Consider the following 15,120-nt stretch of genomic DNA (forward strand, 5'->3'; position numbering starts at 1 on the left):
GGGACACAAGGACGAGGATGGCCTAGCCCCTACTCTGCACAGGTAAAGAGAGACAGAGAGGCACAGAAACCCTTCTTCCTGCATTCCTTCACTCCCTCGACTCACATTCCCGAGCTACTCCATGCCCCGGGCCCTACGGGATGCTTGCGCCCAGCAGTGAGCCAGACGGCCACTCCCTGCCCTCGTGGTTCACCGTCTGGCAGCAACGGATGTTAAACAAGTAAAACAAACGAATAAACAGGATAAATACAAACTGTGACGAGTGTCACAGAAGAAAACAACAGAGCGAAGGGAGGGAAGCACCGGGACACCTGCAAAAGAGTGTGGCCGCACGGCAGCGGCCCCCCGGGGAGGCGCCATACTTAGTGGTCCCGCCAAAGCTAGGAGAGGCCTCTGCTGGATCTGTTTCCAGGGCCCTCGCTCCTGGCAAATATGTGCTTTAAAGGAGGACTTGCTTTTGGCCAAAAAACATTAGTCATGTCCAAGTTTAGTAACTGAAGTTGAAACCAAGGTCGCTGATAATTTGGGGGTGATGGCTAGTTAAGAAGAAACCGTGACTATATAAAGAGAATTCTTTTTGATGGAAGCATAAGCACGTTGGAAGAGAACGCTAATCCAATCTGGGGACAAAAATAGCTCATAAACAGGGGCTAGTGAGGGGCTTTTGAAAGATTTATATCAATGGTCAGTAGGTAACCCCAATGGCTAAGGGATGCTTTTGGGGGCCTCAGAAAGCAGAGACTGAAGAATTTTCCTTCCTGACTGAAACAAGGCTTCTAGACCAGGGGGTCCCAAATGCCTTGTAGTGACTTGGGCCAGTCCTGAAGGAGGTTTTACCAATCCAAGATGAACTGGGAAATGCAGACAGCCTAGGGAGGTTTATGGACAGTGAGGTCGATTCAATTAAAGGACTGTTCTTTAATCTGAGAATTCCACATCCCCACCCCCATTCTTTTATGAGGACAGTGGAGAGGGTATACGGGAGATGTACTTCTTTTAATCCTTATTTAAATCAACCGGCAACCCTATGGTGAGATGGAGGTACGGAGGAGGGATATTACCGATGGGCAAGATCTCAGTGTCTGGGTAAGGGTGTTCTTCAAAGCTTTTCTAAAGGTCTTCGCTTCTAGGATGGAGTCATGGTCCCCTAAGTGGTTCTCAGTCAAGGTCTGCACTGCCCCCTACAGGGCATCTGGCATACAGGGAAGGGGTGTTTTAGACTGTCACAATTACAGGGGCACTCCTGACATTCAGTGGGCAGGGTCAGCAAAATGTCTTACAATTTGCAGAACAGTCCCAACAGGGCAGAACTGCGCTGCCCTGAGTGCCAGGAGCACCCCCCTCCTCACCCAAGGGTGAAGCATCAGTTGAGGGTTGGGTCCCCGCCTCCCTTCCTTTTCCTGCCTTTGCAGTCACTGGTCACCAGAGGGCGCCATACCATCCCAGGGACCCCGGAGAATAAACATCTCCAACAGCCCTGCTCATCCATCCTGGCGGATGTATCAATACGAACCAGAAGGCTATTTTCTCTTGCTCTGTTCCGAATCCCTATTAATAGATTCTAGTGGGTTTTTTTATTTTTCCTTTCACAACCTATACTTGATAAGCCAAGATAGTTGGCTACCTTACGCTGTATCCAGAATTTTTATGCTCTATTTTTTTTAAGGACATTTTACGTGCCTATAAAAATCCAAGAGACGGGGACCCACCAGTCTCAGGATGAATACAGAACTTTAAAAGAAATACCTGATAAACAATTTAGTGCTGCCCCCTAGCACTCCGTCCTTCCCCTGCCTGCTGCCCCAGGACATCCTGATCTCAGACCCAGCTCTTACCTGTTTCTGGCTCCATCCTGTCCTTTCCGGCCGGCTCTGCTGGTGCATCTCCGGGTTCTTTCTTCTGTGGGGCTGGGCTGGAAAAGATGCCCACCGGAGCCCACTCCAGATACAGGGGGACGTGGTGGAACTGCAGAGACAGGGGCAGGGGAGGGACTCAGTCCACGACACAGACCAAGAGCCTGAGGCTCAGAGTATAGAACTCTAGGTGCTGCCTGTTCCCCTAGCTGCAGCTCAGGGTTCAGGTGAGAGGCTGGAGCATCTGCTGTCACTGAATACGTCTGCATCCCCCTGTGCTTTCTCTAATCAAGAGTGTGGACACGGAGTGGGACGGGGGAGCAGAATCACTGATACAGGGCAGCCCTCCTGGAGGAAGTGCAACGGGGCCGCCGGACACCAACCGTGCTCTCTCTCCCTCCACATACGTACACTCACGGGCAGTGAGTATACACATACGTACGTGCAGAGAGGTTTTTTTTAAAAAGAAGGATAAACAAAACACTGACAAACAGTCAGCAAAGCATTAAAGTCCTTGATAAAGAGAAGCTACTTGCAGTGGGTTGCACGGTGACCCTTCAAATGATATGTCCACGTCCCAGCTCCCAGAAGCTGTGAATGTGGCCTTATTTGGAAAAAAGGCCTCTGCAAATGTCATTAAATAAAAGATCCTGAGATGAGATCATTCTGGATTATCTGGGTGGGCCCTAAATCCAGTGACAAGCGTCCATGTAAGAGAAAAGCAGAGGGAAGATTTGAGATGGAGAAAAGAAGGCCATGTGGACAGAGGCAGAGACTGGAGTGATGCGGCCACAAGCCAAGGGACACCTGGAGCCACCAGGCACCGGAAGAGGCAAGGAAAGATCCCTCCCCCCACCCACAAGAGCCTACGAAGGGAGAATGGCCCTTGGACACCTTGATTTTAGACTTCAGACCCCCAGAACTGTGAGAGAATACATTTCTCTTCTTTTAAGCCACTAAATTGGTAGTAACTTGTTATGGCAGCCACAGAAAGGAATACACTAACACATATAACTTTTTCTTCCTTATGACCAAGAATCAGTAGGTAGCCCACCTACAGAATTGACTTTCAACTAATTGTGGGTATAAGATATCCAAAGCGCCAAGGATGATGGTTCAAAGTCATGGGGGAATGGAAAGCTGAGGAATGCCAGAATGGGCAGGGAACCGAGGCAGGCTTTCTGGAGGATGTCTTGAGCCTGCCCCTCACACTCCCCCAACCAGAGGTGCTCCCAGGGGTGGGATGATATTCACAATCCCGACAGAGATGGGTGGTTTCCAGCAAGTGCTCGCACGTGCCAGGTCTATGCCAAGACTGTCCGCCCGTCAGCTCCCTCTGTCCTCTCCCTGAAGCGGGGCTCGGGCGGCCCTACCTTGGAGTAGGCCAGGTGTCGGAAGGCCTTGCGGGCCTCCAGCGGCTCCAGGAACTCCACGATGGCCGTGACGCCGCCCTCTGGCAGCAGCACGCGGCCCAGGCTGCCGAAGCGGCCAAAGGTCTCCTGCAACTCGGCCGCCAGGGTGCCGGCCGGGAGGTTCTTCACCAGGATCACGGTCTTGCTTCGCTCAGCGGCGGCCTGCAGGGAGGGGACAGCTCACGTGGGACAATGGAAAGGAGGGTCACTGACCCCTGACGCCAGTACTGATCGGTGGGTGACTCTGGACCAGGCGGCCACATGGGACCTCGGGTACCAGGCCCTTAGGAAGCAGGTCCAGGAGACCCCACCCTCTCAGGCACGCCACCCTGTGGATGAGAGGCAGCCCCGAGGAGTGGATGAGGGAGAGGGCTCTGGAGCTGGACCCCCAGGTCAAATCCCGGCCCCTCCACTACTGAGCCGAGGCAAATTCTGACAGCGCCCGACCACAGCCCTCGCTGGACCTTCCAGGACACTCCAGCCCAGGGCTGGGATCTGCATCTCTGTGCTAGGGGTCTTTTCCCGGATCTGCAGAACGCCTGACGCCACACGTGAGAAGTTAACACCCCGTGGGAGCTGCCGGTGGCTCTCAGGAGTTGGCGTGTCACCTGACCTTTGGGTGGGACAACTCCGAGTTGGGCGGTGTCCCCCGGGGAAAGTGCCAGCCCACTGTTCTACCAGTGGCACTGGGACGAACATGCCCTGTGCTGGTCTCCCCCCGCCCCTCGTCCCTTCTCGCGTGTTTTCTGTCCAGTGAACTACTTGCGCTTGAATCTTTGTCTCAGTCGGCTTTTGGAAGAACCCAAACCAAGACACCAGATATATGGCCTTGAGAAATGCACTTGAAATGTATTCAGCCCCCTCACCTGACATGAGGACACGGCACCTATTTCATGGGTCGTCCCAGGAAAGGAGTCAATCAAAGGGGTTGACATAAGCACGCTGCTTAGCAATTGCTAACGTTAGCAATTATTTTATTATTAAAGCATGTTGGATGGAGCATAAAAGAGCCAAAAAAAATTAACGGGAGAATTCCAGGCATAGGGCATATCTGGGTACGAGTCTCAACCTGGCCACCAATCTAATTTGAAACCTTGGGTCAAGTGCTTTCCCTCTGGGCCTCAGTTTTATTTTATTTTTTTTTAGTTTTATTTTACGTTGGAGTATAGTTAATTTACAATGTTGTGTTAGTTTCAGGTGTTCAGCAGTGATTTATTTATACATATACATATATCCATTCTTTTTCACATTCTTTTCCCATATAGGTTATTACAGAATATTGAGTGGAGCTCCCTGTGCTATACAGTAGGTCCTTGCTGATGATCTATTTTATATATAGTGATGTGTATTTGTTAATCCCAAACTCCTAATTTATCCCTCTCCCTCACATTTAACCTTTGGTAACCATAAGTTTGTTTTCAAAGTCTGTGAGTCTGCTTCTGTTTTGTAAATCAGTTTTTTTTTTTTAGATTCCACATATAAGTGATATCATATGATATTTGTCTTTCTCTATCTGACTTACTTCACTTAGTATGATAACCTCTAGGTCCATCCCTATTGCTGCAAATGGCATTATTTCATTCTTTTTTATGGCTGAGTAATATTCCATTGTAAATATGTACTACATCTTCTTTATCCATTCCTCTGTCGATGGACACTTAGATTGCTTCCATGTCTTGGCTATTGTAAACAGTGCTGCAATGAACATTGGGGTGTGTGTATCCTAACTGTCCTTTTAAGGTGAAACTCTTAAGATTTGGTGAGGCTGAGGAAACAGTGGTTTGGGGGTCAGAAGCCCTGAGATTGAGTCCAGGCTCCTGCCACAGACTCACTGTCTGATCTTTAAGTCCCCTCCCCACTCGCTGTGCCTCAGGTTCCCAGTCTGTAAAACGAAGGGGAGGATGTCAGGTGTTCTCAGCGGGCCCTCCAAGACTTCATCATCCAGACACCTAAGAACTTCTACCTCGTAAGGAATAAGCACGTGGAGGAACCTTCCCCTATGTGATTCAAGAAAGGTCTCAATCCCGAAACAGATAACAGGTGCTCTTAGTAAGGTGCTAGGTTGGGGAACAGGATGCTTAGGGCCCCCCCCATCCTGTGTAGAGCAACTCTTGCTTACAGCCCCCGAGGGACACCATTCCGATGGGCCACGAGTCTGAGCTGATGATCTTTCTTTCTTTCTTAAGCGATAGTTGCAAAGTTAATGATAATTATCTTTGAAAGGCCTGACCCTCCCACCCATCCACACGTCCGCTGATGTGAGACTCCGCCCCCAGCTCTCCAGGGGCGGGGCGGCCCGAGCCCTGAGCTGCTCGCTGGGCTGGGCAGTGGGCACTCACCTGGCTGAAGGAGTCCAGACTGACCCCATTGTCGAGGAGGAAGCGCCGCACCTCTTGGACGAGCTGGGTCTCTCCCAGGGCCACGCGCACGGCCACGCTGCCCTTGGTCTCCTGCGGGAGGGAAAGGGAAGATGCCCTGTCAGCTGTCGGGCAGGTAACGGGTCAGCTGTCCCATCTCCCAACAGCCTGAGGAAGAGGCTTGCACGGAGCCGGACCCCTTGGATGCCCCCCGCGGATGCTCCCCCCGTGGATACCCACTCCGGCTTGATGGCTCTGGGTTCCGCATCTGTCAGGGTGAATCAAGAACCCCACGCCTCACCTCCAGCTTCCCCTCCCCCCTCTCCCGCCTGCTCCCTCCCCTCCAGTCGTATGTAAGGGTCTCATGCCAAGTTCATTCCCACCTGAGGGCTTCTGTGCGCTCACCTCTGCCCTCCATTCAATTTCTGCTAGAATGTCGCACCCCTGAGCAGCCTGCCTCGCTCTCACACCCTGTCCCCTTACTCAGCTTAAGCCTTCTTCAAGCCATCACACCAACATGCGGCACCTTTGTTAACGAGCTAGTGTCTTTCTCTGCTGGAAGGCTCTAGAAGAGCAGGACTGTTTCCCTTTAGGGCCCTGCTCTCTTCCCAGTGCTCAGGGCGCTGGTGGGATCTGAACCAGCTGCAGCCCCTCCCGACTGGCTGAGGTCCGGAGTTGTGCGGCCAACACGGTGCCCACGAGCTCAGCCACTGGGCACCTGAGACGCAGCGCGTCTGAACGCAGTGTAAGACACGCACTGAATTTTAAACACTCAGTGAGGGAAAAGAAAGCAATGCAAGACAGCTTGTCATTTTTTTATATTGTGGATAATGAAATAATAATATCTTGGCCGTATGGAATTAATAGAATAGATTCTATTCTGAAAAATTAACTTTGAAAATGAACTTTGCCTGTTCCTTTTTGCTTTTTAAAAATGTGGCCACTTGGACATTTACAATTCTGTGTGGGGCTCGCATTCTATTTCTGGAGGACAGCGCTGACCTTCAGCATGGGGAAGGGGCAGGGGCAGTAAATGACGATGGCCAGCGAGTTTATGGATCAAATCTATGGATATCCTTTGCCTGCTGGCTGAAAAACACACTCCCAGGTTTTGCCAAAGATGAACTTGGCCACGGTCTAACTGGAGACACAGCATTTAAAAGAAGGTATGTGATCTGGAGAAGCCAAATGGACGGAGGGGGAAGGTCGGAAGGAACAAGGTTAGACTTGGGAGAGGGGGAGGGTCAGAGACCTACGACCTACCCTGTGCTCGTCTCAAAGACCTGGGCTGGCTGGGCCCAGGAAGTGGGTGGGACCACCTTTGAGGAGTGGTTCAGAGCGAGGGCAGTGGATTCGGGTTGACCTGGGGTCACCCCACCTCCGCCTCTTTCCAGGTGTGTGACCCTGGGCAAGTGCCTTTGTGTCCCTGGGCCTCGATTTCTTCATCTGGGAAGTGGGGCGAGAGGAGCACTGCAGGCTAAGTGCTCATTGTCAGTTACTTTCTCCATGTGGCTCCACACTCACCCACGAGAAGCCAGGGCAGGGTGGATGCTTCCATGGGGGAGGCCCCAGAGGACAAGCTGGTGGACAACCCCAGCCCGATCCCGCCCCCTCCCCTGCCCAGAGCCGGGGGCACATCAGACAGGGTGCCCACTCACGTGGTCAAACACTTGACTCTTGGTGGCACTGTACTTCTGGGCGATGGCGTCGGCCACTGCATTCGGGCCCATGAACAGCGTGTTCCAGTTGTGAGAGCTGAGTCAGAGGCAGAACAGAGAGGTCAGACCATGCTGAATGGGGGCAATTTTTTTCAGATGCAAAGCCTGTAAGAAATGAGCTTGTGGGCCTGCCTTCCTAAGTCCCCGAAGCCTCCTCCTCCCCCATCTTACTTGGCGTGGGCCAAGTACCAGGGCCTGAAGACAACAAGAGCCACGATGATACTAATAAGCCCTAACGTCTGTCAAGCGCTTACTCGGCACCGGGGACCAAGCACTTTGCTTACATTGACTCAATCCTTATGACACCACAAAAGTGAGGCACCACTGATCCTTCCCATTTTGCAGATGAGGAAACTGAGGCTCAGCAAAGTTATGGATAAGGGGCTAAAGCCACCATGAGGAGTCAGGGTACCCTGGCGGCTAGGAAAGGAGGGGCGAGGGCAGCCAAAGCCTGGGTCAGAGGCAGGTATGGACCTGGAGCTGTTGGCTTTGTCTTTTGACTCTTTCTTCTTCTTGTAAGACGATGATCCTGGGGCGTCTGCGTCCTCGCTGGCCTCCTTCTTGATGGTGGATGGTAACACGTGGAGCATCCTGCCCTGGAGGAGGACGAGGGGAAGGGGGTAAAGACAGGAAGGGGGCAGGCGCTTCTATATCCTGCCCCGGGTATGTCGGCCTCTCCACGAGGGGGCTGGACCCAGCACTGAGACCCTTGTCGCGAGACGGGGGCCTCGGGCAGGATGCCCACGAGGCCGCCCTGAACCCAGAACGGGGGCCTGGACATGTGGCACAGGGGCCTGACTTTGTGACGGGAGCCACTTGACAAAGCTTCACAGAGGACGCTGATCGGTTTGTAAGTAACACCTGCAGGGCTCCCCACCCGACTCTGTCCCTGTGAGAGTGTAAGCTCCATGCGGGCAGGAGCCGGGTTCAGCCTGCAGCCACAGGGGATCAATAAATCATGAATGAATGAATGAATGAATGAATGAACGAATGAACAGGAAACGGAGGCGAGGCAGCCTGGGGCTTCGGCTTGTGTGCTAAGCATGTTATTTGGAAGAAAGAAGCGTTTCTTACATTCTACTGTGGCCATTTCAATGACTGGGTCAAAACTCTTTCTTTCCTTACTCCTTCCTCTTCCAAGTGGTATTTTGAGAGAGCATGTTCATTTAATCCACAGACACTTTTTAAGGGCCCACTATGGGCCAAGTGCTTCTCTAGGGGCTAACGATAGATCAGTGAACAGGACAGAGCAGACCCTGCCCCGTGGAGGCAGCTCAGATGAGGAGGCGGCTTCACGTGCATCAGGTGTGCTTCCCTAGAAGCATTGGTGCGGTTTCCTGCCTGCACGCACGCGCACACGCCCACAGCCTCTCCCCATCACCTGGGCCCGGCAGCCGCCCGCCACCCCGCGGGCCATCACCTGGAACACCTGCCCATCCACCTCTGCGTAGGCCTTCACGGCGTGCTCCGGGAACATGAAGGTGACGAAGGCAAAGCCCTTGGGCTTCTTGGTCAGGCTGTCGATGGGGTAATGCAGCTCAGACAGGGGACCTGAGGGTAGGAAGGGCGTCAGTGTCCTGCAGGCCAGAGCTGGGTGAGAAAATTCTGGGCACTAGTCAAGCGACGGGTTTTAACCAGGGAGAGAGTGGAGCTGCTGCTGCCACTTGGCCCAGGACAGAAGGTGGCAAGGGGCTGCCCTGAGACCCCCTCAAGGGTCAGGGTGTCCTTCCACAACCCTCCGTGTGTCTATTCTGAGAGCAGAGGTGTCTGGCCTGGACCCTGCCTTCATCACATACTATACGTGTGGCCTCGGGCAAGCCACAGGGCTTTACGGGCCTCAGACTTCTCACCTGTAAAATGGTATCGTTAAGAATACCCAGCTCGGAGGACAGCGGGGAGGGGTAAACGCACTAATACGTGTCATGTACTAAACAGTGCCTGCTGGTGACGTAGGGCCACAGAAGTGTCTGCTGGGATAGTATCATGATGCTCACATTAAAGAACACACCTTCCACTCTGAACACCAGGGTGTGACCAAGTCCTCCTTCCCGGGCTTTATCTTCCAGGATGGATACTTCGAGTCTGTTGACGACCCCCTCTCCAGGCCTGCCCGGCCCTGCCACGTAAACCAGGGCACCAGCCTGTGCGGGAGGATCTGGCGGCAGGACAGCAGGCCAGGAAGTGACACCAATTTGCCTGATCGCGGAATCCTACTCAGGACCTCCTTGTCCAGAAGACAAGCACTCGACCGAGCTCGGATCCCCTGCAACCCACAGCTGGTCTCCGAAGAGAAATGGGGAGACGCTCCGGGGGATCTTAAAAGCATCTAGACCTCGCCCCGCCATTCTGAGCCCTAACTTCCTTCCCGTCAACAACCACGACCTTACAAACAAGCACAGCCCCATGTGCCAAGCTGAACTACAGGCCTTCAAGTCCGTGTCCTGCAAAATAATGCTAGCAACCACGACAACAGTGAAAATGGCCCTCACTAGCAAACGCATTTGGATGCTCGGTCTGGAGAGCAAGACTATTTAGACAGCAGAGTTCAGACTGGGAAGCACTTCGTATCAACACACACAGTGAATGGGCTTCCAAGACCAGAGCAAGGGTTCAGATACCAGGGACATCTCAGAAAACTGTACCCAAACCCCGTCAGTTCTGAGTTTAGCAAGTGAGAGCTAAGGGAGTCTGGGTTCAGACCACGAAAGGTGCCTGTGATGCCACCTAGGACTTCGAGTTCCGCTGTCTACACACTGTCTGAATCTTCACAGCAGCTCAGAGATGGCGAGGCCCATTTTATGGATGAGAAAACTGAGGCCAGAGGGGGACGTCATTAGCCCAAGGTCAAGAGCTGCAGGAGGCAGATGGGGACTCGGACCACCCGCTGCAGGTGCCTGTGGTGAGCCAGAGGCCACGCCCCTACCGTATTTGGAGAAGAGCTTCTCCAGGTCTTCCTCGGAGCTGGTGTAGGGCAGGTTTCGCACAAAGAGCCTCCCAGAGTCGGCCAGGTCCTCTTTCTCTTCATGCTCCCCGAGTGTCCGGCCTTGCCAGGGTTTGGCGCTATTCTCTGGGGGCGCCTTGGCTGCGGGGAAGTTCTTTTCCCTAAACACCTCGATGTAGCGTCCACCTGCACAAGGAGAGGCAGTCAGGGCCCCGGGGGAGGCCCGGAACCTGCCAGCTTCCAGACTTTGTTGCTGCCTTCCGGAAGCCATGGTGAAGGTGGCTGGTGACAGCGCCAGACACCAGGCTCTGTTAACCAGGGTGGCGGCCCCAGCCAATGCCAGGCCTCAATCTCACTCATCCTGCGAGCTCGGCTTCAGCCCAGGGGGGGAGCCTGCCTGGGCCGCCTGGTCCATGGGGCTGCATCCTCCCAATTCCAGGGCACGGCCCCTGGCACTGCCCTGGGAATCAGCTCATGTGACAGCCCAACCCTGAAGAGCCACCTTGTGCTGCCTCTGAACTGTGCCCATGCATTGCCCCGGGCACCTGATTAGACCACGACCCCCACCATCACCTCCACGTGCACACAGTAGGTGCTCAATAAATACCTACCACCTGACTTGCTAGCAAGACTGCTTAGGTTTCTCCTCTTCCCTAACAGAACTTGTGTCTTCACAAGGGGTCAATGGCTGGGCCTGAATCACCTGTCCACACCAGGGACAGGCCAAAGAGCACGTCCTTGGATATCTTGTTCAGGTGACCTCCCAACTCCAGACCCCGTACTTGCCGTTCCCTGTACTTGCTGTTCCCTGTACTGGAACGGCTCTGCCCCACAAAGCCAGAGCTGGCTCCCTCTACCCCTCTGGCTTTTGTTCCAGTGTCGCCAGCTTAGTGTGGCCCAAGCTGACACGATCCTGTTTAAAATGTGCCTCCTCCAATCCCGACCCTCTCCTGCATTTGTCCAGAGCACACCCCTTTGGTTACCGCCTGTCTCTCCCCTCTCCATGTAAGTTTCCTCTACAGGAAACTTAGCCTAATCTCTGCCCCAGGAGGGCGGGGGCTTTGGTCTGTTCTGCTCACGGCTGTATCTTCCGTGCCCAGGGCAGTGCCCGGCAGGCACACAGCAGGCCCTCAATATAACCTTACAGAGTAACTGAATGAACGAACCCCTGCCACCACGCGGCGTGGGACCGCCCGGCATCCTTACCCATGTATTCCCTGTTGCATTTCAGAGCTTTCCTCACTTCCTCTTCACTGCTGAAATCCACAAAGACGTACCCTGTGAAAGGACCACGACAAAGGTAAGGTCTGCAGGCCCTGCAGACAATCGTGGGAGTCACGGAGGAACACCCTCACTGCGCTAGGTGTTTGGGGGAATCTGAGCAGAAAGTGGGAGGAAAACCTGTACTTTCCGCCCAATCTCCAAAATACAGACACTCCCTGATGCCCCCCAGGCAAATCTCCCTTTGTAGGAAGCGTTCCGAAACGGGACGGCCTTGGCCTCCCTCCCAGCCTCACCCTGTCCTGACCAGTGCCTGCTCCTTGACCTTCTCTGGACAAATGCCGGTGGTTGGAGTGCTGCAACCCAGCTCGGCACCAAGGGGCCACCTCCACAGTGACTGCCCGTCACCTGGTGCCCGCGGCCCTGACTTGCACAGACGAGCACGTGGAGTGTTCCCTAAACACGAGAGGCCTCGCCTCCCCACTTTTCTCGAGGAGTTAAGTGACGTGCGCACGGACACACAGCTAACGCGTGGCAGTGCCGTAACCTGCGCCAAAGCCCATGGGTTTTGGTCTCTATCACAAGACCCTCCCCTGGGGGACTGCAAAAGCCCCCACCCAGCCCACCTGCCCCTGGACCCTTCCCTCACCAGCCAGGGGACCATCCTGAATCCGATCACGGCCCCCCCTTGCTTTGAGCCCCCGGTGGGCCCCTGCGTCTGGGCTGAAGGCCGCAGTCAGTGCTGAGCCCCCAGGCCTGGGGGCCGGGCCCTCCCTGCACAGGTGAAAACCTCCTACTAGGCTGCCAGCGGCAGGGGACAAGAGGCAGACCCCTGTCCTGAGGACTTCCACCACATCCACAGAAGTGGGGACCACAAATAGGAAAAAAGTAGCTGCCCTCCAAACATCTCCACAGTTCAACTGCCCCAACCTTCCAGCTCTAGCATCTGCCTCTCCAGCCCCCTCGAAACAGCCCAGACCTTACCTGTTTTGTTTCCATGGGCATTTCTCACTATTCGAATGGCCACCGGTTTCAGGGGTGCCAGGAATTCCATGACATTTTTCTGTGAGGAGAAGAAAAGTTTTTTCCCAAAAGTGCAAACCGAATAAAGAAACATGGGTCAAATTTCTGAATTCAGAAAGGACACCAAAGTGTTTCATCTTTTGTAGTCTCTCTCTTTCCTCTAAATTGTACACGTTTTCTCCATCGTAAATTAAAACCGCCTTGGAAAAGAAATTTTTTTTAAGTTGGAGAAGAAACAAGGAATATAAATATAGAGGAGTAATGGCACCATTAGTATTTTAAGGTATTGCTTCTGATCTTTTTTTTCCTAAGTACCTTTTTACTTAATTGGGGTTAAATCCAGCTTTTTTCACGTCTCATCAAAGCATGATTATTTGTCCACATTACTTCATGGGAATGATACACATAGAGTACTGTTGTGTACATGGTTCCCAATTTTCTTAACTACTTCTCTATTTTTTGGACGTGAGGGTGATTTAAACTCTTTTTAAAAAATGCACAAACACAGAGTACAAAATTTAGCAAATACTGAAAAGTCCCAAGAAGAAAACAAAAATGGTCCTAACTGCAAGGCCCAGATCACTCTTGTTGGCACTCCAGACAGGGCCAAGTGTTCCCTGATGGGGGTGGGGGGGGGACTGTCCCCAGCTGAGACCCACTAATTTAACCACTTCTCTAGTGATATAGCGTAGAGGTTGTTTCCAGTTTTTTGTTTTTATAAATAAAATGACACAAATTAATACATTAATTTATAAATAAAATAAGAATTAGAAAATGCGGCAGTGAACATTTTTGCACTGACCTCTTGGTGTACCTGGCTGATTCGCCTGTAGTGCAAATTCCCAGCAAGGTAATTGCTAGGTCAAAGGTACGTACGTATATTTTAAATTCTGACTGATGCTTCCAGATTGCCTTCCAAAAGGCTTCACCGCACACTTCCCCCAACAGTGCGTGAAACAATTTAATACTGAACTTAAAAAATTTCTGCAAAAATGTAACCTTCCTGTTTTGATCTGTATTTCTTTAATTATGAGTGAACTCAAGCATCTTTCCCAGCCATTTGAATTCTTTCTCTTAAAGACCTCCTATTTTTTGTCCACTTTTCTACTGGGTCATACGTAGGTCCCAACATCTACTTACCTATTTGTAAATTAAAGAAGCAGGTTTTGTCTGTCGTTTGTGTTATAAATGTCTGTTGTTTGTCTTTTGACTTTATGGCAAAAAGTTGCCTTAGAGAAGTTTTAAATGTTACCTAGTCAATTAATCCATCTTTTTCTTATGACTACCAAGTTCTGCAAACTGCTTAGAAAGGCATTCTTTTTTTTTTTTTTTAATTGAAGTATAGTTGATTTACAATGTTGTTCGTTTCTGGTGTACAGAAAAGCAATTCAGTTATGTGTGTATATATATATGCATGTGTATACGCATATATGTGTGTACATACATGTATATATGTGTATGTATACATATACTTTTCCATTACGGTTTATTACAGGATACTGAATACAGAAAGGCATTCTTCATTCCAAGATTACAAGTAAATTCAATGCTTTCTCCTAGAACTTTTATTGTCTCAGTTTTTTAACTTAAATCCTTGATGCCTCTGAAATTTAGCTTGCTATGAGGAGTAAGGCGGGGCTCCGCCTTTTTTTTTTTCCTTCACAAAAGTTAACTGGTTGTCCCATTACTATTTATAGAAAAATCTCTCTTCTCTTCATTGATATGAGACACCCTATCCTAAACTAGATGTTTATACATATGTGAGTCGATTTCTGAATTCCATTCTATTCCATTAACCTGTCAACAACTTCACCTGAACCAAACTGTTTTAATTACTGTAGCTTCAAAACATGTTTCAACATCTTGCAGGGGAAGGGTCTATTCCCACAGGCTGTTCCCAGCTGTTCTCCGGGATCCCACCCCCACCCCCCCAATCCAGACGAAACTCTGTGATCCCACTGAATTTATTCATTCATTCACTAATTAGGGAGGAACTGGCATTTTTACTTTCTAAGAATGTATGGCTTTACATTTATGTAAGCATGCTTTTAAATCCCTCAGTGGAATTGAACACTTTCTTTATATAGAACCTATAAAACTTTTATTAGAATACCTATAAAGCCCCCAATACATTATTTTCATTAGAATATCTAGAAGTAGACTGCCTTTCCTTTTCTTCCTTCCCTTCCTTTCCTTCCTTCCTTCCTTCCTTTTTTTCTTTCTCTTTCATAAAAGTAATCTTTTTTTCCATTACATTTTCTGTTACCGTTTGTGGAGAGGAAAGAAGTGACCATTTTTTGTATATTTATTTGCAAAAGTCCATCTAATGTCCCCCATCCCCACTGAAGCACATGATTTTCTGCATGGTTGGTACTGACAGAACTCTGACTCTAAATTAGCAGACAATTCAGATAGTCCAGTAGAACCCAAATGCTTGTTACTCTGAAATCCGATTAAGTTTTATTTAAAAAAATAATTAGCAAATATACAGGCTCAAAAAAGGTGAGTACTTCTTGGAGAAAAAAAGGGCATAAAATATAATCAGGCACTTTCCAAAAGAGAATACACACGATATACAAACGTGAAAGAATGATT

General features: G+C 50.9%; 1 protein-coding gene across 2 annotated transcripts in view; it reads right to left on the reverse strand.

Annotated features, from left to right (window-relative positions):
• Window positions 1-15,120, reverse strand: part of RBM19 (RNA binding motif protein 19) — a 120,939-nt gene that overhangs the window by 97,168 nt on the left and 8,651 nt on the right. For both annotated transcript variants that reach the window (XM_061169404.1, XM_061169405.1), the window contains exons 8-16: window positions 12,487-12,565; window positions 11,488-11,559; window positions 10,264-10,467; window positions 8,761-8,891; window positions 7,815-7,936; window positions 7,281-7,377; window positions 5,605-5,715; window positions 3,227-3,427; window positions 1,836-1,965 (exon numbers count right to left, since the gene is read on the reverse strand). In XM_061169404.1, coding sequence (XP_061025387.1) covers window positions 1,836-1,965; window positions 3,227-3,427; window positions 5,605-5,715; window positions 7,281-7,377; window positions 7,815-7,936; window positions 8,761-8,891; window positions 10,264-10,467; window positions 11,488-11,559; window positions 12,487-12,565 — 1,147 coding nt within the window. The remainder of the gene's footprint in view (window positions 1-1,835; window positions 1,966-3,226; window positions 3,428-5,604; window positions 5,716-7,280; window positions 7,378-7,814; window positions 7,937-8,760; window positions 8,892-10,263; window positions 10,468-11,487; window positions 11,560-12,486; window positions 12,566-15,120) is intronic.

This window comes from Eubalaena glacialis, chromosome 15 (assembly GCF_028564815.1).
Source record: "Eubalaena glacialis isolate mEubGla1 chromosome 15, mEubGla1.1.hap2.+ XY, whole genome shotgun sequence".
NCBI classification, from domain to species: domain Eukaryota; kingdom Metazoa; phylum Chordata; class Mammalia; order Artiodactyla; family Balaenidae; genus Eubalaena; species Eubalaena glacialis.